Here is a 27219-nt window from a genome sequence, read left to right as displayed (position 1 = left end):
TTTTTGCGGTCAGGTTTCTTTTCGATCGCATTTTTGTTTACCACTGATTGTTATGTCTGTCCACCCATACTTTATTATCTGCATGTGCACCTCTGAAGTTTGCACACAATTCGATATGTTCGTTCTTTCGCTACAGAATTGGAATGGCTGGATATCAGTTCTTTTATATAGGACATATGAATGCTTACTAGTAGACATACTCTCTCTCCCTGCCTATTAAAGCACACATGCTTATATTTTCTGGGCTATGTTATGGATAGATTATGACCTAAGTATTGGAATTTTTAAACAAGCTTCAGGACTTCGCTGGATATGGAGTAGCCACGGCAGTGGGTAAAGAGTTTATGTTGGTTATTTTAAATTAGGCTTGGGCTTGGGCTTGGGCTTGAGCTCTTGATACTTTCTTCTCGCATAACCAATTGGTTAAAACGGAGAAGACATTTTGCTTTGGCAGAAACGTTACCAATCTTCTGCTCATATCCCCTTTTTGTGTTTTCACTTACCTATAAAAACCAGGCTACACAGCTGTCCAAAACACACCAGTTTTTCACATCTTCCCTCTCTTTAAGAAAAACTTCTCTCACTTATAATGGCAATAGACTATTAGTTCTTGCTCTCTTTTCTGGTTTTGGTTTTTGCTCTGCAGTGATCATCAAGACATTTATAGAGGTTGTTGTATCCTAGAGGTTCCGTGTCTGTCTACACCAAAAGGAACAAACCCGCAATACCTTAAAGAGAGCGACCTAGTCCGCGCCTCAGCTTCCAATTTCCATTGTTAATCCTATTTGTTAAAGATTATTTTCTAACAATTTTAAGGTATTTTGTCTGTTTAACAATGGAACATGGGGAAGGAAACCAGTTCAGAAACGACAACAACAATAATCGCCCTTTCAAGTTTGCTGGTTAAAACTTCAAACGGTGGAAAGCAAAGATGACATTTTATCTGACTTTGGTGAAGGTTGATAATGTTCTGACAGATAAACGACCTACAGCGGAAGATATGTTAAGAACCTGCTCTTACTGTTGTTGTCAACAAATGGAATACTGTGGATTTCAAGTGCAAGAACTATATCCTGAATGCACTTACTGATGACCTGTACTGCTATCTTCTAACTGCTTTTAATGTGTGGGACGATGCCCTACAGAAGAAGTATGATACTAAGGAGGATGGCTCGAAAAAGTATGATGTAAGTCGTTACCTTAAATTCCAGATGGTAGATGATAAGTCGGTTGTGACTCAGTGTCACGACCTACAAATAATTGTTCATGAAATACTTTCTGAGGGAATGAAGATTGACAAGCAATTTCAAGTTGCATTCATCATTGATAAGCTTCCTCCCTCATGGAAGGATTTCATAAACATTCTTAGACATAAATCCAAGGATTTTTCGATGGTAAGTCTCACTATGAGACTCCGGATTGAAGAAGAATCCTGAAAAAATGACCACAATGAGGAAGTGGCTATGTCATCTACCAAGGCTAAAGTTAATATCATAAATCAGCATGCTAATAAAACCAATTCTAATCTGAAACCTAATAAAAAGGCAATGAAGAACAAACCTAAGAACAATAAGAAAGCTCCACATAAGAACCAAAACCAGGTTAATATGAACCAAAGGCCACCAGTAGACATGAAAGAAGTTGTTTGTTATACATGCAAAAAGAAGGGACATTATTCTTGTAACTGCAAGAACTGGAATGAGGATAATGTGACCGAGGACACTTTTGTGGCAATGATAACTGAAGTCAATTCTGCCAATGTCTCTGAGGGATGGTAAGCTGATACTGGTGCTTCTAGGCATGTCTGTTTTGATAGAAACTGGTTCAAGAGTTATACCACAACTGTGAACCAGGAAGTTCTATTATGCGACAACCATACTATCAAGGTTGTAGGTTCTGGTGGTGTGGAGTTGGTGTTTACTTCTGGGAAGAAACTGGTTTTGAAAGGTGTTCTTCATACACCTAATATTAGGAAGAATTTAGTTTCTGGTTTTATTTTGAACAATCTTTGGTTTTCAAAGAAGTGATAGGCGTGATCGATTATATGACCACTAAGTCTGGAATTTTTGTTAGCAAGGAATATGCATGTAATGGGATGTTTAAGTTAAATGTTGCTGATATAAATAAAACTTCTACTTCTACTTACATGATTGCTTATTCTGTTAATGTTTAGCATCGTAGATTATGTCATATTAATAGGAAGTATGTTAAGAACATGAACACACTAGGTTTAATTCCTATCTTGAAGAATGATGGTTTTGTGCACTGTGAATCATGCATGCACTACAACCAAAATCACTAAGAAACCTCACAAATCAGTTGAGAGAAGTACGTAGAAATCTGCTAGCATTAGTACATTCTGATATTTGTGAACTTGAAGGTGTTCTAACTAGAGGTGGTAAAAGATATTTTATTATCTTCATTGATGATTTCTCAAAATTTACCTATGTTTATTTGTTGAAGAATAAGAGTGATGTTTTAAGTGCTTTTAAAACTTATGTTATTGAGGTTCAAAATCAGCATGATAGAAACATTAAAGTAATTCAAAGTGATAGAGGTACTGAGTATGATTCTACTGATTTTAATCTTTTCTTACAATCACATGGTATAATTCACAAGACGACAGCTCCTTATTCACCTGAAATGAATAGAGTAGCTGAACGTAAGAACAGAACACTTAAGGAATTAACTGTTGCTATGTTGCTTAGTTCTGGAGCATCCTCAAGTTTATGGGGTGAAGCTATTTTAACTGTATACTATGTTTTGAATATGATTGCTAGTTCTAAGACTAAGGTTACACCTTATGAGCTATGGAAAAATAAAAAAACCCAACTTGAGTTATTTCAGGACATGGGGTTGTCTGGCCTTTGTAAGGAAGCATGACCCCAAAATCTCTAAGCTTGAGAGTAAGGCCTATGAGTGTGTCTTTTTAGGCTATGCTATGAATAGTAAGGCCTATAGATTTCTGGATATAAAGAGTAATGTTATTATTGAATCATCTGATGCTGAGTTTTTAGAAGATAGTTTTCCCTATTTATCTACAAATAGTAGGGGTGCTAGTGGGGGTGCATCTTCCTCTAAGACCTCTACCAAAGATGTTTCTGCTACTGATATATCTAGATTGCATGATAGGGACACAGACACTGTAACTGAACTAAGAAGAAGTAAAAGAGCTAGGGTCACTAAAGATCTAGGATCTGATTTTGTGATGTTTTCTTTGGAAGGAGATCCCTCCTCCATAGAAGAAGCTCTTGCCTCTTCTGACTCTAAGTTTTGGAGAGAAGCCATTCAGAGTGAGATAGATTCTCTCATGGAAAACAAGACTTGGGAGTTAGTGGATTTGCCTCCTAGTTGTAAGATTATAGGAAGCAAATGGGTTTTAAAAAGAAAGTTTAAAACCGATGGTTTAGTAGAAAAGTTCAAGGCCAGACTAGTTGTCAAAGGTTTTCGACAAAAAAGAGAACTTTAACTTTTTTGATACATATTCACCAGTTACTAGGATAACTTCAATCAGAGTATTATTATCTATTGTTGTTGTTCATAATCTAGTTGTTCATCAGATGAATGTTACGACAACCTTTTTAAATGAGGATTTAGGAGAGGAGATTTACATTGAACAACCAGCAGGTTATGTGGAACAAGGTAATAGTAAAAAGGTATGCAAGTTATCGAAGTCACTTTATGGTTTAAAACAGGCACTGAAACAATGGCATGAAAAATTTGATAACTTTATGATTGCTAATGGTTTCTACATAAACGAAAGTGACAAATGCATATACTATAAGTACTCTGATGGAATATGTGTTATAATATGCTTATATGTTAATGATCTACTTATTTTTGGGTCTAATTTGCATGCGGTAAAAAGAGACCAAAGACTTGTTGTCTTCTAACTTTGATATGAAAGACTTAGGAGAAGCAGAAGTAATTTTAGGGATTAAAATTACAAGATCATCAGATGGCATATGGTTAGATCAGTAACACTACGTTGAGAAAGTGTTAAAGAAGTATAACTACTTCGATTGTAAGCCTATTTGCTCACCTTTTGATTCAAGTGTTAAATTGTTTATTAATAATGATGAACCTGTGAATCAGAAGGAATATGCTAGTATCATTGGTAGTTTAAGATATGTTATAGATTGTACAAGACCTGACATTGCCTATGCAGTAGGTGTTTTGTGCAGGTAGTGTTGAACATTGGCAAGCAATAGGCAGGTTAATGAGATACCTAAAGAGAACAATCAATTTAGGTATTCATTATCAGAGATTTCCTGCTATTCTTGAAGGGTACACTGATGCTGATTGGAATACTCTTTTAGAAGACTCTAAGGCTACTAGTGGATATGTGTTATGCATTGGTGGAGGTGCTGTATCTTGGAAGTCCAAGAAACAGACCATTATAGCACAATCTACTATAGAGTCTGAGTTGATTGCTTTGGCTAATGTAAGTGAGGAGGCTGGTTGGTTACGAGACCTACTCACTCACATACCGGTTTGGCATAGACCGGTACCAGCTACCTTGATACATTGTGATAGCACTGCGGCTATTGGGAGAGTCCACAACAAGTTTTATAATGGTAAATCATGACAGATACGTCGTAAACATAGTACTGTATGGGATTACATATCCAAGGGTGCAGTGACTATTGATTTTGTGAGATCCGGTGATAATCTTGTAGATCCATTTACTAAAGCTCTGGCTAGAGAAAAAGTGTGGACTACTGCCAGAAGTATGGAACTGAAGCCTATTGAAAGATAAATGTATATGATGGTAACCCAACCTAGGGACTGGAGATCCTAAGAACTAGGTTTAAAGGGAAAAACAAGTCATAGAATGTTTGAGTATAAGACATGCATGCAATGATACTTATATGTCCTGAATTTTAGATAAGTAAAGTAGTAAATTGTATGCATGTGATCCTGAAGCAATTAGAGGTTGTAGTTTTTTGGGAAAACTCTTAATGAAGTTCTATGGTCCTTATGGACGAAGTGCCTAAGCTACAAGAGCACTCTTGATAGAACTCACTTAGTGAATGTGAAAGTATAAGCCGCTTTCTATGAGAATGAGGGTTAATTCTCTAGATCATTCACGAATCCAAGATGGAAGCACATGGCCTTTAATGTGTGAGTTTGGAAAGAGAACAATGAGTATGTTATGCATGATGATAACTCATTGTATACACAAGACCTAAGTTCAAGACTTCGTCACTTATGGATCTTATACTCTAAGTAGTCTTCACTACGTAAATGTTTTAGTCTTGGACATCTTTATTTATGCTTGATATATTGGAACTAATAGTGACTGCCATAATTTTTATTTTGATTTATGTTATTAAAATAAGTGGGGGGATTGTTTGTTATTTTAAATTGGGCTTGGGCTTGAGCTCTTGATACCTTCTCCGCGCATAACCAATTGGTTAAAACAGAAAAGACGTTTTGCTTTGGCAGGAACGTTACCAATTTCAGCTCATATCCTTTTTTTGCGTTTTCATTTACCTATAAAAACCAGGCTAAGCAGCAGTTCAAAACACATCAGTTTTTCGCATCTTCCCTCTCTTTTAAGAAAAATTTCTCTCACTTATAATGGCAGTAGACTATTAGTTCTTGTTATCTTTTCTGGTTTTGGTTTTGGCCGCGGTGATCATCAAAGGCGTTTCACAGAGGCTATTGTATCCTGGAGGTTCCGTGGTCCGCAATGCGCACCGGGAGGAACGGACACCGCAATATCTTAAAGAAAGCTTACCTAGTCCGCCTCGGCTTCAATTTCCATTGTTAATCCCCGCTTGTTGCAGATTATTTTCCAACAATTTACCTCGTCCCGCTTTTGGTGATTGTACCTTCCCCGAGTCCATGTGGAGACGATAAAGTGCCTTAAAATCTTGGTGCTTTATCATAGCCAATATCTGTAGTGACCAAGAAATTTCATAATTTTCGGGGCATTTGATTCTTAAGGAGTTGTCATTCGAGAGTCAGATCTAGATATTGCAATGGGAATGAGTTTCCCCAACTTCCATACCATTACCATTTTCTAATGTTTTTTTAACAAGCCCCATTTGAGAAACTCCTCATTTGAACTCGATCCATTTAAACTTTCCGAGGGTTTTAGAAAACCATTTCCATAAATACTATCAAGATCAGAAAAATGAAACTGCTACTGAGTTTTGTATGAAGAAGTGTTAAATTGTTGGGCAAGTCGATAATTTCTGACTTTCTCAAGAATGGAACTGCTAGACTAGATTTTCATGGTTTTTTTGAAGTTGCACGCATGTTTACATATCAGTACATCAATAGAACCTGTTGTTGAAGCCAATTATACCAAGCTACTTTAAGTATTCTCTTCATTCGGTAGTTAAACATTTCCACATAGCTCACCGGTTTATCAATTTCCTCTCTACTTAAAAAGTAGTAAACAAGAGAGGGAGGTAAGGAGCACTAATTAGCCAATTCAGATTTTCACAAAGAGGCCGATCTTCTCGCTTTCGGTGGAAAAGTTAAGGTTTTACACCTTACAAAAATATATCAACACCTCTCCACTCATTTAACCCCAAAGTTAATGCAACAAACAGTGTTAGATAAAACAAAATAAAAAAAATTGCTACAAATTAGGAAGATTCCGTGTCTGGGTTGATAAAAAAAAAAAAAAAAAATGAGTAGCAAAGAAAGGAAACTTAAATGCATTACTCAGACTACTTAGGGAATAGTTTTCAATTTGTAGCGACTGTAAATGAATACCATCATAACCATGCTATCATGGAAGTGCTAGAGGCTCTTGTTCTTTGAATTGTCATTGTCTTGCTGTAAACTTATCGTTTTGATGGGCTCTACTTGTGTTTTCCATTTTTCTTTTATCTTAAAAGTTGATCTAGTTTAACACTTCTAAGAAGCTATGATCTTTAAATCCTGGCCTCTCCCTCTTGTACTAAAAATTTGGAATTGCTTTTTTGCTAACCCCAAAACTCTTTTCACATTTCCTTCTATCTTATATCTTTCATCTACTTGCTGGAAACCCTGATCGTGAAAACCTTAAATCCATTATCCAACCTAAGTCAAGAATAAGTTTGGAGAATTGTAAATTGGCAAATTTGTATGTTGCTACATATTGCACTTCAAAATATTATAAAAATTCAGGATATTCAAAGACACACTCGCGTCGATTTAGTTCTAACTTCGATAAGAATGTCGAGGGTATAAAGTATGTGGTTTATTTTTTACACCTGCACTATATGCGTGGTTGCATGGATTGTTTTTTCCTTTGTCTCAGTCTTTTCGGACACATACACATACACACTTACAAGTACCCATTGTTTCTCTACCAAGCTCCTGTCCGTACATTAATCGGTACTAATACGTGGTTATATATCACGTAATTCCTACAAATCGATAGATACAAGTGACAACAGGATACTACATTATTATTATTCTCTGGATAGCTCTGTTGAAGAGTTTTCTATGTTTAGTTATTTATGCTGATCCTGGAATGAAGTACTAATGTTCTAAAGGGCGGTTAGAGCTAGCTCTGATTCAATGCTAAAGGTGGAGTTTTTCCTCACACACCTTGTTCCAATAATTCAAAATCGTGCTCTGATACCACTTGTTGGGAAATTTCACTATAAAGTCACACCTCAATCTAACTACTTTCTATCCCAAATGATTTCAATTTGGAGATCACACCAAGAAAATCACCCACCCAAGACTTTGGTAGTTATCACAACAAGCTCAAACAAGCAAAGCCACTAATTTATTATTACTCATAACAAGCAAACAATAAATAAGAAAGTAAATATGCAAAGAGACACAAAGATTTAGGTGGTTCGGTAAATGTTACCTACATCCACACAAGAGCCGAGTTTCCTTTATAGCCGGAGAGTTTACAAGAGATATCAAGAATCAAGAACAAGATGCATCATTCAAACCCTAGCTCAATAGAGCTCCCACAATACCCAAGAAATGAATCTCTCAAAAGTTATCTCAAAACCATATTCTATTTCCTTTATATAAGTACACATAGAAAAAGGTGAGAAAATGGGTTTTGGGCCGAAATATCGGAAATCAGAGAAAATTTCAGAAAGCATGAGCGCGGGTCGCACCTTGGCCAAGGCTAATCCGAAATGCCGGTTCAAGGCTCGATAACCCAAGAACTTCAGCTGGTCGCACCTTGTCCACAGCATAGTTGAGCGCGGATCGCGCCCTTTTCTCCAAACTGAAAACTGAAGATAACAGGTTGGACACCGGAGCAAAGCTCGACGGTTCCACAAACCCAACAGTATGCATGTTCACTTTGATGCCGCCCCTTTTCAGAGAATGGTTCTAGAGTTTAGTTGAATATAATCTGTTTTCTCCTTTGTTAAGTAGTGTCTGGTCCTTGTATTGTCTTTCTAGATTTAAGATCTGTATCACTGTATGGTAGTGGTTGCGTTGTAGTGGTCAGAGGCAGGGATGGTGCTAGGAAAGTTTAGTGTTATGGACTTTTGGATTTGCTTAGCAATGGCACTTTCGGAAGACAATCTGAAAGTTGGACCTGCCTTGGATTGGATTGGTCACACGGCTGGAATTTCCATAAGCTAGTTTTAATGAAAATCATGTAAGAAGACATACACATGTTATGCTTGTACTGTAGCTTGAGATACTTTTGATCTTTATTCACACGTGCATACTCTGACATGATTTAATAGTTAGAAGCGAAAAACGTTTTTACCGATTTTCTATTTCCCTGTCTTACATCAGTTCAAACTCCTGTGTAGGTTGAAAGGGCTGAACACTGTGGGCTTCTGGCAGACACCTAGAGGAATGTACATCCAGTTTTCCAATTCAAGACCTTCGTGGAAGCTGTAATTTCTCAGAACAAGACATCATTGAGGTTGGAGATCTTGATAATCCACAATCATCGTTTTTGAGCTGCCCAGATTCTGAAACTTGCCCAAGACAGGAAGCAGAGTTTAGTGTTTCGGCATCTATCAGGCCAGATCAGGTGGTTTCCAGATTAGAAAGTTTAGGTATGTTGTTAAGTGGATAAAACCTTGTTCTGGACTTCAAAGAGCTTCAAAGAGTATGTGATAAGAATCTGAGACAACACCAGAGAAAGTGGGATCGCCATCCAGTGACGACCTTGCTGCAGTAGTGCAAGCTGAATGAAAGTAAAGCTACTAAGAGTGGGATGAATAGGCTTAGGAAGAAGTATTGGCGTTTTATGCCATTTTACTGATTTTTTTTATGTTTAGGTTTCAAGTAAATTGTATATACCTTGTAGAAACTAGAAGTTGAGAGAGAACAAAAAAGAATACAAAGGCTACCTTGCTGAAGAATACAAAGAATATTAAGAATATTACGAGTTTACTATACAAAAATTGATTAACAAGAAAAAGTCATAGATTCCACTAATTTGTAAACAAAAAAAAAGATTCCTAAGAAATCCACATATATCGCTATTCGCCATATTTTGCATTTCCGCTTTGGTAAAAGAGTCATAGGTTCCACTAATTCGATAAACATGAGATTAAAAACAAATTGCAAAATAGGCAGCTTACTGTTTACTGCCACTGCGCTTCGAAGTTCAAACAATAAAGCACTCATGCCGTCTTGGGCTCTTGGCAGGGCCTAGGGCCCGACTTGAGATAGAAAGTTACCAATTTTGACTCGTTTGGAACTCTTCTGTGGACTGACCGCTTCTCGGTGCATCCCAAATTTCGATTTGAATTTGAAACACTCCCAAATTCCGGTTCGAATTTGTGTCCAATTTACATTTCGTAACACATATTAATCCAATTTGTCACCAGGTATTTCATGTTTGCATCTGTTATGAATTTCATGTTTCTTGTGTATCTATCTTTGGTTGGTTTTTAATTAAGAAATTGATTGATTTATAATTTTATACATAATTGGAGTTTTACTTCGTTACTTGTAAATGAGAACAGAAACCCGAACTAATCCAACAAAGATTATGAGTTCCATAACAAGTCGGAAAAGAAGCCTTTTAAATATAACGTCGACCTCTTATTATTCTTGTTTTACTTTTTTCCGACTTCATACTTCTCTCTCAACTCTTCCTTTTGCGTGCTTTTCAGGAGATGCTTCTCTCAGATCAAGTTTGTCGTCGTACAAAGGAACAAGTAACAGAAGAAACAGAAGAAGAAAATAGTATTAGTAATTTACCCCATGACATCTTCCGAGAGATACTCATCCGCGTCTCCACAGAGACTCTTGTCACACTCAGGTGCGTCTGTAAGCGTTGGAACAAAACTATTTCTGATCCATGGTTTGTGAAATTTCACCTCGATTGGTCGAGATCTCTTCCACCTGGATTAATCAAGCATGATGGGATTGCCACATACTACTATTGCAATGACATTACTGGAGAGAGGTTTAACGTATTACACGACATGTTCAATGATGATAACTTGATAATAGAGGACTCTTGTGATGGTTTGCTTTTTATGGGAGCTTTTGACCCTAACCCTAACCCTAACCCTGTTGGTTATGATAGTCCTGATTCTTACCACATTGTCAACCCAGTCACTCGATTTTCTACCAAGATACCTTCTCCCCCTGAGAAGAATTATGAATATTTTCGACTAGTTTTTGACGATACTATACAGCAATATAAGATTCTAGCTTGGTACGCAAGGGCTGAAGAAGATTACGAAGACGTTAATGGTGTAGATCCTTCATCCATTCCTTTTTGTAATACACTTTATAAAGTTCCTCATTTTCACAAGCTCCTGGTGCTGACTTTAGGTGGTACCTGCATAAAAAATGCATCTTGGAGGAAGTTGACACTGCCAAAGCGTTATCAGGTTGGATGTGAACCAGTGGTGTTTGATAGAAAAGTATATTGGGTTTCTTATCTTAAAAGTGCCAAAAGGCATTTAATCATTTCAATGGACATTGCAAGTGAGAAGATGGAGGTAATTGAAATGCCAAACCTTTCGAAGTTTGATAGGAATTTGATTTTGTGTTTAAAGTTAATGGTGGTCAGGGGATCTTTGTATCTCGTATTTGGCTCTCTTGATCACCATTGTTGCATCATCTGGATTTTAGAAGACATTGAGAAACAAATATGGACTAAGCTTCACCAAAAGAAATATGAGATGAATCATGATACCTGTGGTTGCAGCTCCGACTCCAATTATATTATGGTTCCCGATGGTCGAGAATTGACCTTAAGTGAATTAGAGTCTCAAGCACGAAGTGTACTACATCCAGTTACTCATGTTGCTCATTTCAATAGCCTCGTTAGTCTGAAGGTCAACTTGCCCAAAAAAACAAAAAAAAGAAACTCGCCCAAAAGATGGTGTTCGCACAGTTTTATGCATGCTATTTTATCTTTTTTCATTTTATTTGTATCAATATTCTTTTTATTTCTGTCATGTAAAGTCTTAATTGTACCAATGAATTTGATATAAGTTCTCAATAAAAGGATGGTGTTCACTTAGTTTTATGTTTGTTGTTTTGTCCCTTTCTTTTTATTTTATTTTATTTTTTTTTATAGGAAAGACCTGTGTCAGAGACACAGGCTTCTAATTCATTCATTCATAATAAAATATAAGAAGTCATTACAATACATGAGGATTTCGACAGGACCTCTTTTTGTAGCCCATGCCACAAGCTTATGAGCTAACAAATTGCAGACTCTAGGAGTATGTCTAAAAGAAAAAAAGTGTAAAGAGTTAAGATTACAAAACATATTTAATAGCAGTGTCCTCCATTTCCAAAGTGCACTGTCAGCTCCATGTTTGTACGCTTCAACTACTTCCATTGCATCTCCTTCAAAAATAATATCCCTCAATTGCTGCAAAAGAACAAATTCCACTGCAAGTTCTGTAACCAGGAGCTCAATTTCTACCGAGGTTGTGGCCTTCATTTTCTTTGAGTATGCTCCTAAGATCCTTCCTTCATGATCCCTGCCAACTACAGCTAGTGTAGCATATACATGTTCCAGTGTTGACAAAAGCTGATCAAAATTAATTTTAACCCATCCAAGTGGAGGGTTGATCCAGGCAACATCTTTGATAACATTATCATGCGAAGGCACAGTGGAAATTAGATCCTCCTCAGAAAAAGTTGTCTGCCAATTTTTAGAAAGAGCTACAGCTTGAGCAAGTATAGACTCATATGTACTATAAGTATTTTCAAACCTCCATTTATTTCTAACTTGCCATATCATATCAAGCATGGCAATGAAATAAACTAACTGAATATTGACCACCGCCTGGATCCAACTGTTCCAATTTCATAAAGAGGAGGTGCCACATCTCTATGTTAAGATTGAGATCATCTGTTCTGAGAGTCGATCAACTAGGACCGGAACCAAAGGCTTCTGGTCCACTCACATGTAAAGAAAGTGTTAATTAAATCCTCTGAGGTGCTATCACAGAAACAGCACATGGGGTTTATATTCAGGTGATGTCTAGTCAAGACTTCCCCTGTGGGAAGTATGTACGTTATGGATCATTTTCCACAAGAAAAGCTGAATTCTATATATGAGGGACAGAAAGTCTCCAAATCTTTTTGTAAATCTGTCTAAGTGAAGAGTCTGAGTTTTCTCCCCCTTTTTCTTGTAATGAATGGGCTAGGCGATACAATGATTAATACTGTTCTATTTTTTATTTTTTTCATTTTTTTTTTTTACAATGTAGAATAGAATGGTCAATTTTGTGTTCGACACATGCTAGCTTATTTACCAACACTCTTGATGATTTTAGGAGGTGGTGGCCGGTGTTTCAGTTGGGGAATTCTCAAATCTAATACAAGTTTTTAAAATATGTGCGAATGCCACTCAATGTGACGTTGCTCTTTAGTTCTAAAAGTGGTCTTTTGTAATTTTGAAACTCGTGTGTCACTCCAAGTGACGTCTCTTTAATACTAAGAGAGACGTCACTACATTCTACAAGTGACTCTCAACTTTTAAACTTTAAATATTTTATATTTCTCCATGGGGAACTATCAATTTTAGATATTAGTTATCGTCTATACATTATGGTATGATGAGAATTGTAAAATCATATTGACACCAATGTGGAGGTGCAATTTTAGACCCTCCATTGGAGATGCCTAAACAATAAAAAAAAAAAAAAAAATTGTAAATCCTTATATTCTTCATATCAAATTTGGGTGAGAGTTCATATATCAAAAATTAAACCCTAGAATTAGGTCATCAAAAGTTTCAATGAAGAATTGATTTAAGTTGGATTTGATTTTGTGTATAATCTTTGTTATTGCTTGAGTGTTTGGCTTGCAGGGTTTCAGGACTCCATTTGGTGATAGATGGAATGTCAATAGTAGAACTTTTCTCAGCTTGATTTCATCATTATGGTGGCGGTCATGCTACAGTACTGTTAATTGAGAAAAGTGGAGGCAGTCAGAGTAGGGTGAAAAGACTTTCTTATTTTAGGGGAAATTTCTCAAACAAGCACAATGATATCAATTTGTTCTCAATTCGGGAATTGTCAGCAACTTAGTGCAAAAAGTTGTTGACATAACCCCACTAGTTGCTGATGAATTGTGGTGTGGTGCTGACAGGAACCAATTGGAAACAAATTGACATTATCATGCCTTGTTCTAGAAATTTCCCTAGGATTGGTGTTTTATGCCATTCTACTTGTTTTTTGTATCTTTTTTAGGAATTTCGAGTTGTATATACTACTATAGAAGCTAGGAGTTAAGAGTGAAACAAGAATACTACTATTGCAACGAATGATTAACATATTTTGGTAGAATGGTAGAATATCAGTAGCAAGTTGCTTGATATGAGAATACAACCTTCGAAATGGTATTTAAAAGTTTGAAAGTCTAACAGTAATTGCCCAAACCAACCCTGATGTATGATTTGCAATTTGATTAGTTTTATATGGAAACAAGGATACCGAGCACGTGAGATTGGAGGCCGCCCATGACGTTGAATTGGTTTTGGGTTTGCACTTTGACTTCGACGAAATGAAATGACGGAAATGTAACTTAACCACCTTGACTCGCCCACAGATTTAATGTTGTGAGTGTCTTAGCATAGTATTGATGCAACACTTGTACATATGAAAGGTCATTACACACCAATGTCGACTTTATTACATTTGCTTCCTGTTAAGAGTCCATGCAATTTCCAGCACAATTGGAAAACGTTTGGAACTCCTACGGACAAAACTTTCATCTTCTCACTTCATTCCAAATCCAATTTAGAATTACTACTTCGATAGGGAATTCAAAAATTAGATTTCGAAACATAGGCTGCGGTTTGTTTACATATTTGAGGATTGAAAAGAAATGAAAAGTCTAGTGTGGTCTACCAAAGATATGTTTAATGTATTTGTTTGCTATGGAAAAGAAAATTGTTTTTCCCCTGTGAAAACTAAACTATGGAAAGGAAAGGGTTTTCGAGTCCGTTGTTCAACCTTCAAATTTGAGAGGTGTAAAGGTTATGATTTGTTAACCTTACAAATGTAGGCAGTTTCTGGGGAGAAAGGGTTTGTAGATTGGAATTCGTCGAGTTCGTGTGAACAAATTGTCTACGTATCAAGATCTCTCTCTCTCTCTGGGGGAGACTTGAATCAGGTCAAACGTAGTTCCTCCTCCTCTTTATATAGCCAAGATGCCTGCGCATTCTCTTTTCCCGTCAGGTCAGGTTCAGGTATTCAAGTCATTTGCGAGCCATGATGGCGAGTTATGGAGGTTAAATGAGGTGTGTGACTGAAGCTACGGTCATGAAGTCAGCAGTAATGACGTGCGTTACGAGCTGTTGTGGAACTGGGTGACGTGAGTGTTGGAGAGGTCACTGACGAGGTCATCACCCGGTCCGAGTCACTTTGAAGCGAGCTCGTGGAACGAGTACCTGAGGTCATCGAGTGGTGGTGACGTCGCTTTGGAAGCGAGTCACATAGATCACCTGCTTGAGTTGAGTCACTATGAAGCTAGCTCATGTAGGGCGAGTACCTAAGGTCGGTTGGTAGTTCTGTTTGTGTTGGACACATGTGTGGTATTCATTGGATGTGAATACTACTCCCTCACACAGCCCCATCTCAATAGGGAGCTTTGTACAGAAAAGCAATCTGCTGAGAGAGAACGATAGCACGTGTTTAGCACATGTGAAGATGCGATTAGTTGTAAACATAAATAGTAACCGCCTCGTTTTGTGGGATTTGTGATGGGTTTTGACTGAGTTCGTTCCGAACGAACTGCCTACGTATTAAGCTCTCTATGGGGGAGCTTGAATCAAGTCAGACGTAGTTCATATTTGGGATATTTGGTGTGGTTGTGGAGAGTGGAGAAGATAGTGTGTGAGGCGTAGAGCCTAGGGTAAATAGAGAGGTCTCTTCTGGAGAGCGTGGAGGAAGATGGAGTAGATCTGGGCATCTCGCGGAAGGAGTCGATCCAGCTCCAGCGGATGGAGTTGATCCAGCCCCTTTGGATGGAGAATGGAGTCTTCTTTTATAGTCTTCTTGGTGATCGTTTGTCTTCTCTGATGGTGGCAGTTCGTGAATAAGTATTTGTGCGACCTGCTTAGTAACTACTCGGCAATCTGACGGAGAGACTGTTGGTTCGCTATGAAGCGAGCTGTAATGAGCTCGTCGAGGAGATGTTCTATGAGTGACCGTTTGGTAGGTCGAGTGGCGTTTCAGTAGACTGAGTGGCTACTCCAACGTTGAGTTGCTCCTTGTTTTAGATCGAGTGACCATTTGGTAGGTCGGGTGGCATTTTGTAAGCCGAGTGATCGTTTGGTAGGTCAAGTGGCACTTCAATAAACTGAGTGGCTGCTCCAACGTTGAGTTGCTCCTTGCTTTAGATCGAATGACCGTTCGGTAGGTCAGGTGGTATTTCTGTAAGCCGAGTGACCGTTTGGTAGGTCGGGTGGCGTTTCTGTAAGCCTAGTGACCGTTTGGTAGGTCGGGTGGCGTTTCTGTTAGCCGGGTGACCGTTTGGTAGGTCGGGTGGCATTTCTGTAAGCCGAGTGATTATTTGGTAGGTCGGGTGGTGTTTTTGTTAGCCGGGTGACCGTTTGGTAGGTCGGATGGCGTTTATGCTAGCCGAGTGACCGTTTGGTAGGTCGGGTGGCGTTTCAGTAGACTTAGTGGCTGCTCTAATGTTAAGTTGCTCCTAGATTTAGATTATCGTTGGTCTAACAGCTCAAACCCTAACTGATCCTAGAAGTTTAGGTTCTTAGTTGGCGAGACTCTTGTGACCGATATGTGGGTTGGGTGGCATTTCAATAGACTGAGTGGCCGTTCCAACATTGAGTTGCTCCTAGCTTTCGATCGTCGCTGATTTGACAACTCGAGCCCGAACTAATCCTAGATGTGTAGGTTCTCAGTTGGCAAGGCTCTTATGACCGATCTGTGGGTTGGGTGGCATTTCCTGAGTGGTCGTTCCAACATTGAGTTGCTCCTAGCTTTAGATCATCGTTGGTTTGACAGCTCGAGCCCGAACTGATCCTAAAAGTGTAGGTTCTCAGTTGGCGAGCCTCTTGTGCCCGATCTATGGGTTAGGTGGCATTTCAATAGACTGAGTGGTCATTCCAATGTTGAGTTGCTCATAGCTTTAGATCATCGTTGGTCTGACAACTCGATCCCGAACTAATCCTAGAAGTGTAGGTTCTCAGTTAGCGAGACTCTTGTGACCAATCTATGGGTTGGGTAGCATTTCAGTTGACTGAGTGGTTGTTCCAACGTTGAGTTGCTCTTTGAGTTCGGGTTGAGTTGCTAGCATTAGTGGGTTGAGCGACTTCTAGGGTCCTAGTCTCTTGTGCTGCCTCCTTGACCGCAGGAGATTGGGTGACCTCTAGGGCCTTGGCTTCAGAAGCGACTCCCTTGATCGAGCCCCTAGCGTTCTCCTTTGCCAGGTCGCTGCAAGGGCCTGTTGTTGGGGTTTTGACCTCAGCGATAAAGCATTCTCCTTCACCTCGTTGATGCTGTCCTCAGTGGTGATTCCGTTCAGGTTTTATAATGCGACCTGATTTTTTAGCGCAATGTTTTCCTATTGGAGCAGGGTGACGCTTTCGTTCATCATGCCAAGATGGCTGACCAGGTTCTCGACTTGCTCCTGTAGGCTTTCCATGCTTCGTGGCCTTTCCATGCTTCGTGGGCTCATGTTTTGAAGATTTGTGGTTTCTCAAGAAATCGAGTCATAGACGACGCCAATGTAAAGGTTATGATTTGTTAACCGTACAAATGTAGGCAGTTTCTCAAGAAATCGAGCCACATATAGACGGCGCCAATGTAAAGGTTATGATTTGTTAACCTTACAAATGTAGGCAGTTTCTGGGGAGAAAGGGTTTGTAAATTGGAATTGACCAAGTTTGTGTGGACGAACTGCCTACGTATCAAGATCTCTCTCGCTTTAGGGGAGACTTAAATCAGGTCAGACGTAGTTCCTCCTCTTCTTTATATAGGCAAGATGCCCACGCTTCCTCTTCTCTCACGTCAGGTCAGGTTCAGGTCTTCAGGTCTTCAAGCAATTTGAGTTCCATGATGGTGAGTTATGGAGGTTTAATGAGGTGTGTGCCTGAAGCTGCGGTCATGAAGTCAGCAATAATGACATACGTTATGAGCCGTTGTGGAACTGGGTGGCATGAGTGTTGGAGAGGTCGCTTCTGGACGAGGTCGTCACCCGGTCTGAGTCACTTTGAAGTGAGCTCGTGGAGCGAGTACCTGAGGTCGGCTGGTGGTGACGTCGCTTTGGAAGCGAGTCGCGTAGATCGCTTGCCTGAGTTGAGTCACTATGAAGCAAGCTCGTAAGGCGAGTACCTAAGGTCGGTTGGTAGTTCTGTTTGTGCTGGACACGTGTGTGGTATTCATTGGATGTGAATACTACTCCCTCACAAGAGAAAAGGAAAAGGAAAAGACTTTCCTTAGTTTTTGCATAACAAATAGTCATGGAAAATGAAAAAGGAAATAAAGTTTAATAAAAAAAATATGTAGTTTTATATTCATTTCTTTTCTTAAGTTTTGGCCTCACAAACATCATAGATTCCATTCCTAGGTTTTCCTTTCCTTTTCCGAAGTAACTAAATAGACACATCAAAAAGAAAAATTCATTACATTCATTTCTTTTTTATTCCATAGTAGACCACTTATGGGTTTTCCTTTCATTTCCTCAAGTGAGTGAGTAAACAAACGTAACCATATATATAACTTATTCCATAGTCGATCTTCCAGTTTGTGTTCAAGAACTCCTTCAACTTTTGCGACGTCTTCTTCTCTCTCATCACCAGGTATTACTACTTAGAAGTTTGCGTTGTTGAATTGTTTCAGATTGAATTTCATGGACCAAGTTTTTCATACAACAGAACAAGCAATAGAAGAAGAAAAGAGTATTACTAAATTACCCTATGACATCTTCCAAGAGATACTAATATGTGTTTCCACAGAGACACTTTTCACACTCAAACGTATCTAAGCGTTGGAACAAAACTATTTTTGATCCGTGGTTTGTCAAATGTCACCTCCTTCAGTCGAGATATCTTCCACCCGGATGGATTAAGCGTGATGAGATTACTTTTTCATACTACTGCAATAATGTCATTACTGGAGAGAGATATGACATATTTCATGACATGTTCAAATGACTCTTGTGATGGTTTACCTATGTTAGGTGTTTACGACAAGGATCTAGACCCCAATATTTATACATATCCTGATTCTTACCACATTGTCAACCCGGTCAGTCACTTTTCTACCAAGATACCTCCTCCCCCAAAAGAGGTATATGATTTTTTTCGACTAATCTATGATGATACTATATAGCAGTATAAGATTATATTCTTGATTGGTATATATGAGGCATGATGATGATGATGATTATTATTATTATGATGATAGGGAGGAAGATGAAGTATATGATACAATGAGAAACATTAGATCGTTGTTTGAGAATTATATGAATAAAATGTGGGAATATAATATCTCTACCGTATGACACATTTCACTACAACAGAACAAGATAATGAAGAAAGAAAAGGGAGTTGTTGATTCTAGGGGTGAAAAAGATGATGAAGATGTTAATAGTGTTTGTACTGATAATTGTGGAAGAAGCTTTCCAAGCGATCATACATTTCCTTGTGGTCGTCATCATCATCATCATCATAGGTGTTAGGTTTGTGGAACCGTCGAGCTTTGCTCTGGTGTCCGACCTTGTTACCTTCTGTTTTTTAGTTTGGAGAAGGGGGCACGACCCGCGCTCAACCATGCTTTGGACAAGGCGCGCCATGCGCTGAAAACACTAGAAGTCGGGCGCGACCCTACTCTACCATGCCTTGGTCAGGGCGCACCCTGCGCTCATGCCTTCCGGAATTTTGACAGATTTTCAAAATTTTCGGCCCAAAGCCCATTTTTCTCACCTTTTTCTATGTGTACCTATATAAAGGAAATAGAATAGGGTTTTGAGATAACTTTGAGAGATTCATTTCTTAGGTAGAGCTCTATTGAGCTAGGGTTTAAGTGGGGCCTATTCTTCTTGATTCTTGATATCTCTTATAAACTCTCCAATCTTTGTTATAAAGAAAACTCGGCTTTTGTGTGGATGTAGGTAATATTTACCGAACCACCTAAATCTTTGTGTCTCTTTGCATTATTTACTTCCTTATTTATTGTTTGTTTGTTATGGGTGATGATAAATTAGTTGCCTTGCTTGTTTGAGTTTGTTGTGATAACTACCAAAGTTTTGGGTGGTGGATTTTCTTGTTGTGATCTCCAAGTTGAAATCATTTGGGATAGAAAGTAACTAGATTGAGGTTTGACTTTCTAGTGAAATCTCCCAACAAGTGGTATCAGAGCCATGGTTTGAATCATTGGAACAAGGTGTGTGAGGAAAAACTCCACCTTTAGCAAAGAGGCTAAGTGTTTGTAGAAATTCCTCTGAGAAGTTCTCCACCGTTGTTTTGGTTCAGTGGGAGTCATGACGACCGACAAAGGAAGCTACAAAATAGAGAAGTTTGATGGTACAAACTTCGGCTATTGGAGGATGCAAATTGAGGACATACTCTATCAAAAGGATTTGTATGAACCTTTGATGGGAGAGAAGCCAGCAAGTTGTGAGCAAAGTGAATAGGATTTGCTAAATAGAAAAGCATTGGCGACAATCCGATTGAGTCTCTTGAAGTCTGTGGCCTTCAATATTAAAAATGAGAAGATGGCGGCGTCTCTCATGAAGGCACTAACGTGCATGTATGAGCAACCTTCGGCCGCGAACAAGGTCTATTTGATTACCAAACTCTTCTCCATGAGAATGTCGAAGAATGATTTCTTCAAGGACCACTTAAATGAATTCAACCAAACGAAAGACCAATTGGAGTCGGTTGAGATTACATTTAATGATGAAGTGAGAGCGTTGGCGTTAATAGGAAAAATGCCTCCAAGTTGGAAGGCTACGGTTGTGGCTATTAGTGGCTCGACGGGAATGAATAAGTTGAAATTCAACGATGTTGTTAGTATGATACTAGCGGAGGAAATTCGAAGGTTCGGATGGGGGCCTCGACATCGGGTTCAACTTTAAGTACCGAGAGCGAAGGGATGCATGTGCACAAGGGTCGTGGTAGACCGAGAAATAGAAGGGGGAGAATGAACTCTCATGCCCCTAGTGATGAGCCTAGAGATGATAGTATCATTATATGTTACAATTGTGGTTTGCCTGGCCACTATAGTAACCGATGCCAAGCACCAAGGAATGAGAACTACAAGAAGAATCAAGAAGCTAATGTAGTTAAAGTAGAAGATGATGCTTTGATATGTTTGATGGAGAACAATAAGGAGTCTTGGGTTTTAGATTCCAACTCATCATTCCATGTGACCTCAAATTGAGAGTTCTTTGTGAACTACACCAAAGGTGACCTTGGAAAGGTCTTTCTTGGTGATGACTAATCTTGTGCCATTGTTGGAAAAGGTGATGTCCGTGTCATGTTGAAAGATAGGACATGGTTATTAAGGGATGTTCGACACGTTCCAGATTTGAGGAAGAATTTGATTTCGATAGGTCAATTGGCTAGTGAAGGATTTGTTACAATCTTCACGAGGGATACTTGGAAAGTCTCTAAGGGTTCTTTAATAGTCGCTAAAGGCGACAAGGATGGTACTCTCTACATGACCGCACACGGGTGTGGATCAAATGCTATGGCAAATGGCGAAGAGGATCCAAATGTTTGGCACCACAGACTTGGTCACATCAGTGAGAAAGGAATGCAAGTCCTTCACTCCACTGGTAAACTCCCGTTAGAGTCGACAGACTTTGACTTCTGCAAGAATTGCATGTGAGAAAGGTAAGTTTTCAAGAGATGGGTCGAACTCTGAAAGCTAAGAAGCTTGAGTTGATTCATACAGATGTCTGGGGGCCAGCTAATGTCTCTTCACTTGGCAAAAAGTTATATTTTGTGACTTTCATTGATGACCATACTAGGAAAGTGTGGGTCTATTTCTTGAGACACAAGCCCAAGGTATTGGAAGTGTTCAAGATGTGGAAGGCCATGGTTGAGAATGAGACATGCTTCAAAGTGAAGAAGCTGAGATCCGATAATAGTGGAGAGTATGGTAATTCAGGTTTTGAGAAGCATTGTGCTAACAGTGGCATCAAGATGGAAAAGACTTTATGAGGGACACTTCAGGCAAATGGGGTCGCAAAGCGGATGATTAGAACACTGATGAGATAGGGCTAGGTGTATGTGTACACTAGCAGGCTTGCCTGAGCAATTCTGGGCAGAGAGTGTTAGCACAATAGCTTACCTGATTAACCGAGGACCGTCAGTACCTTTGGATTTCAGGATTCCAGAGGAAGTGTGGAGTGGGAAGGATGTAAACCTTTCCCATTTGAAAGTGTTTGGGTGTGAGTCCTATGTGCACACTAGTGACCAAGCTAGGAGTAAGCTTGATGTCAAGTGTACCTTCATTGGATATGGCGATGATGATCTTGGTTATCATTTTTGGGATGATTAAAACCGGAAAATTATTCGAAGTAGAGATGCCTTGTTTAGTGAGATGGTTTTGTACAAGGACAGAAAAGAAGCCTGACCCGTGGAGCCGGTTCTGAGACATGTGACACCGAAAGTATGTTGAGTTGGAAGGCTCTTATATGAGTCGTGGTGTTGTGGAAGTTCCACAGTCAGATGATGATAGTAGTGACTCGGGTGAAGAGACTACGCCACCAAGTCCATCTCCACCTCGTGCACTAAGGAGGTTATCCAGGCAAACCGTATTTGTTAGCATGAAGTATCCTCCCTCCACCTATTTATTTACTGATGATGGTGAACCTCATTGCTATGATGCGGCATTGGAGGTTGGTGATGCTAGCAAGTGGGAGCTTGTTATGCATGATGAGACGAAGTCCCTCGTCTTTAATGTCACTTGGGAGTTTGCCGAAGTACCCAAGGACATGACTCTACAGAGCAAATGGGTGTATCAAGTCAAGGAGGAACATGATGGTTCCAAGAAATATTTGGCAATGATATTCTCCCCAAATACTTTTCAGTCAGTGTTTAGTATTGTTGTAGTGGAAGGTTTAAATCTTAAGCAGTTAGATGTGAAAACTGATCACCTCCATTATGACCATGTTGAGGAGATTTACACGGGACAACTATTGGGTTTCCTACGGAAGGATAGAGAGAATATGGTGCGCAAGCTGAGAAAGAGCTTGCATGGTTTCCAACAAGCCCCTAGGCGATGGTACATGGTTTGCACGCACTTGGATATATCCCATGCAGTGGGAGTTGCTTGGAGGTTTATAGCTAATCTTGGCAAACATCATTGGGAAGTGGTGAAACGGATATTGTGTTATTCATGGAATACCACGGAGACATGTCTATGTCATGGTAGGGGTGTTGTGAAGATGAAGTTGAAGTGTTCAACTTCATCGGTCTTCTTGCTTGAAGACCATCTTGGATGAGCCGAGTGTCTCATTAGTAAATTGGATTTGGATTGAGTTATTACAATTAAGATGTGATGTGCATGTAGAATCTCGAAGGTTCCAAGTGGGAGATTGTTGGGTTTGTGGAACCGTCAAGCTTTGCTCCGGTGTCCGACCTTGTTACCTTTAGTTTTTCAGTTTGGAGAAGGGGGCGCGACCCGCGCTCAACCATGCTTTAGACAAGGCGTGCCATGCGCTGAAAACACTGGAAGTCGGGCGCGACCCTACTCTACCATGCCTTGGTCAGGGCGCACCCTACGCTCATGCCATCCGGAATTTTGACAGATTTTCGAAATTTCGGCCCAAAGCCCATTTTTCTCATCTTTTTCTATGTGTACCTATATAAAGGAAATAGAATAGGGTTTTGAGATAACTTTGAGAGATTCATTTCTTGGGTATTGTAGGAGCTCTATTGAGCTAGGGTTTGAGTGAGGCCTCTTCTTCTTGATTCTTGATATCTCTTGTAAACTCTCCAATCTTTGTTATAAAGGAAACTCGGCTCTTATGTGGATGTAGGTAACATTTACCGAACCACCTAAATCTTTGTGTCTCTTTGCATTATTTACTTCCTTATTTATTGTTTGCTTGTTATGGGTAATGATAAATTAGTGGCTTTGCTTGTTTGAGTTTGTTGTGATAACTACCAAAGTCTTGGATGGGTGATTTCCTTGGTGTGATCTCCAAGTTGAAATCATTTGGGATAGAAAGTAACTAGATTGAGGTGTGACTTTCTAGTGAAATCTCCCAACAATAGGCTCTAAGTGTTGACTTTAGATAGCACATGCATCCAAAAATCATCTTGGGAGAGAGTTGAGACTACCAGAGCATTGCCCGACTGGGTTTGAACCTGTGGTGTCTAACAAAAAAGTATATTGGGTTTCATATCTTAAAAGTGTTAAAAGACATATAATCCTTTCAATGGACATTGCAAGTGAGAAGATTGAGGAAATTGAAATGCCAAATCATGGCAAGTTCAATTTGAATTTGAGGTTGAGTTTAAAGTAAATGGTTGTTAGGGGATCTTTGTATCTAGTATTTGGTTCGATCTCTTGATTACCATTGTTGCATCATTTGGATTTTTGAAGACGCAGAGAGACATATATGGACTAAGCTTGACCAAAAGAAATATGAGATGAATCACGATTCTTGTGTTTGCAGCTCTGACTCCGACTATGTTATGATTCATATTATCCAAGCGCGAAGATTTATTTGTTTACACAACTGGGGGGCAATTTCGCATTTGAATAGCCTTTTCTAGTTGAAGAACGTACAATCTAGGATGGAGCAACTACTAGTTCATCCAAATCGAATTTAGCACAAAAACTAGATGCTGGGAAGGATAATCTCTTGGACATGCCTTATTACTACTCCTAAATGTTAGTAGGAATCAACTCAATGGTGAAATTCCAGAGGAGAAAAAAGGGTTTGCTGATGATTGGTATTTGGTAGCATTGAAGGCCTAGTGTCTCAGTTTTGGTTCTTCTGAGGCAACTATGACAGACTCCGGCAACTAGGGATGCAAAGCACTTCACCATCAGCTATGTCAACTCTGTGAGAGTTTTCAGGTGTTGCAGCTGCAACTGGGCCAAAGCAACGCCTCTGAGTAGGTCCAGTCATCTCTCATCTACATTTCATTGGGAAAAGATGCCTACATTCAGCCTTTTCTACAGGGCTTCTCTAGCTTGAGGCTCAAGTATGGCGGTGCAAGCTTTGCTCACATTCTGGTGAAACAGATGACATGGGTGGTCAAGGTACGGTATACCTTTTTTTTTTTTTTTTTTGTTCCGATAAACGTCAAGGTATACCTACTTTCTACTAGCTTCATGTAAATTTTCTTGAGTTAATATTATAAACTTGATAGAGATTCTTAATTTGAATACTTAAACAACATTGGAATCTGGTGTTTAGGATCTTAAATTTGCAGTGGAAATATCAGGAAGATCATCTATATGTGAATAGGACCACTAGGGTGTGCACCTCGTTTGCTGTGGGAGTCACATACAAATGATACCATTAGACACAAAATGCTGCCATGAAACTAAAACTTTGCACTTTGCAATTTATCAATCATTTCCCACATAAATACTAAAAATAAGCATGATCCTCGATTACAGGATTTTGGTTCTGTCGAAATTTACCAATGTGTACTGCGATTTGTCTTCTTGTGAAGTGTATATTGTAATAAACTAATAATAACTTTCGTAGTCGTTTCAAAGTAATTGAGAATGAGAGAAATAAAATCGAGCAACGCTTAATTAGACACAAAATTATACATTGAAACTTTTCACGTTGCGAATTAACAATCACATTTCCACCACAAATGCCCATAAATATAAGCGTGAGCTTCAATTATTTAATGTGAAACAACTCTTTCTTCCTATTTTCATAACCTTTGATCTAGAAAGACTTATTGATGGTACAGATATATGTCCACCAAAGTTTATTGCTACTAAAATTGAAGTCTCTACTTCTCAAATCAATCCTGAATATGTAGCTTGGGTGAAAAAGGATCAGATGCTTCTCATATGGATGAACACCACTCTATTTATATATGTTCTTCCATATGTGGTTGGAATATCTAACTCTAGGCAGCTTTGGAACACATTAGAAAGATGTTTTTCTTCCATCTCCAGATCTCATGTCATCCAGTTAAAATCTCAACTTCAAGTCCTTGTAAAAAGTAATTCTACAATTGCTGAATATCTTCAATCTGTTAAATGTATCGTTGATAAATTAGCAGCTGATGGTGCTCCTATTGAAGAGCAGATATTATATTTCATATTTTAAGAGGCTTACCTACCGAATTTGGTCCTTTCTCCACCTCTATAAGAACTCGTTCCATTCATTATCCTGTCTCTCTTGATGAACTACATGTGGTTTAATTTTTAGTGAAAAATTGAATATTGATGAACAAGCTCGAGGTATTTTACCCACTAATCATATTCAAGCTTTTGGTGCCTTTAACAATCAAAGTCACAGTCATAATCAACATACTGGTTCCGGAAGAGGCTCCTATATGGTCGAGGCCGCAACAGTTATAATTCTAATGGAAGGGGTAATGGTAGAGGTTACTACATCGACAATGGTGGTTCCAATGGATACAATAACTATGGAAGAGGCAGAGGCAATTTCTACAACAATGGTGGTTTTAATAGTGGTTCTAAATCTTGGTTCAACATTGGTACTTCTAGTTCCAACACCAATTCTTCCAGTTACAATGAATCCAACAATTACAACTCCATGCCTCAATGCCAAATCTGTAGCAAATACGGTCATGTGGCTATCGACTGTCACAACTGCATGAACCACTCTTTCATGGGTAAATCCCACCAAACAAACTTGCCTTGTTAACTAATATGAACGATACAAGCTCTTATTCAAATAGTTCTCAATATGCTTCCTCATCTGTCTTTAGTCCAAGGAGCTCTTACTGGTACGCTGATACATGTGCTTCCAATCATTTAACATTTGATCTATCCAATTTATCTCTCCACTCAGATTACAAGGGAAATGACAAAGTGGTGGTCAGCAATGGGCAAGGTCTGTCAATTCAATCTACACATTGGTTCTAATTCCTTTACATCTCCTAATTCCTCACATCTCCTCCACATGAATGATATTTTACATGTTCCTAATATAAAGCATAATCTTCTTAGTGCCCACAAATTTGTTTGGGATAACCATTGTGTTCTAATATTTACCCCTCATGCCTGTTATGTACTTATGTCAAGGACATTGCATCGGGGAAGATGTTTTTCCAAGGACCAACTAAAAATGGCTTCTATCCCTTTCATCTCACTTCCAGCTCAACTTCAACTCTAACTGCTCTCTTCTCCACCAAAGCTTCCGCATCAACTTGGCACTCTAGATTAGGACATCCTTCATCTGCTGTTCTTCTTAAGCTAGTTCAATCAAATTGCATTACAGTGCAGGACTATACTTTACCTTTTTGTAATGATTGTCCTATTGGCAAAAGCACTAAGTTATCATTTGGAATTTCTTATTGTAAAATCACTGATCCTTTACATCTTTTGCATATGGATTTATGGGGTCCTTCCCCTGTTTATTCAGTAAATGGTTTCAAATTTTAAGCTAGTATTATTGATGGTTCTTTCCTTTGTCTTTTAAATCTGAGTTCTTTGCCACCTTCCAATCATTCAAATCTCTTATTGAAAATTCTTTAGATGCCAAAATTAAATGTGTACAAACTGATAATGGAAGAGAGTTTACAAGTACTTTATTTGAGGAATTGTTGCTGCAATATGGTATCAGTCACCAATTTACATGCCCTTCACACTCCTGAGCAAAACGGAGTAGTTGAAAGAAAGCATCGTGATATTCACCAATTTA

At 38.9% G+C, this 27219-nt stretch overlaps 1 protein-coding gene across 3 annotated transcripts; it reads left to right on the top strand.

Annotated features, from left to right (window-relative positions):
* The first annotated feature begins 9520 nt into the window (after positions 1-9520).
* LOC147511711 (F-box protein At2g23160-like) lies at positions 9521-11426 on the top strand. 3 transcript variants are annotated; one of them, XM_086599408.1, is made up of 3 exons: positions 9521-9773; positions 10062-10650; positions 10732-11426. In XM_086599408.1, exons 2-3 carry the CDS (start codon positions 10065-10067, stop codon positions 11397-11399), a joined length of 1254 nt encoding a protein of 417 aa, XP_086455534.1. In that variant the 5' UTR covers positions 9521-9773; positions 10062-10064; the 3' UTR covers positions 11400-11426. The 3 variants fall into 3 exon arrangements, with proteins under 3 accessions (XP_086455534.1, XP_086455532.1, XP_086455533.1); XM_086599406.1 differs by having other exon boundaries at positions 9523-9773; positions 10062-11426; XM_086599407.1 differs by lacking the exon at positions 9521-9773 and adding an exon at positions 9842-9981 and having other exon boundaries at positions 10062-11426.
* The last annotated feature ends 15793 nt before the right edge of the window (positions 11427-27219 follow it).

The sequence above is a fragment of the Coptis chinensis genome, chromosome 3 (genome assembly GCF_015680905.1).
Source record: "Coptis chinensis isolate HL-2020 chromosome 3, ASM1568090v1, whole genome shotgun sequence".
NCBI classification, from domain to species: Eukaryota; Viridiplantae; Streptophyta; class Magnoliopsida; order Ranunculales; family Ranunculaceae; genus Coptis; species Coptis chinensis.
Note: the sequence above shows the minus strand (reverse complement) of the source record. Positions and strands in the feature narration are given on the sequence as shown.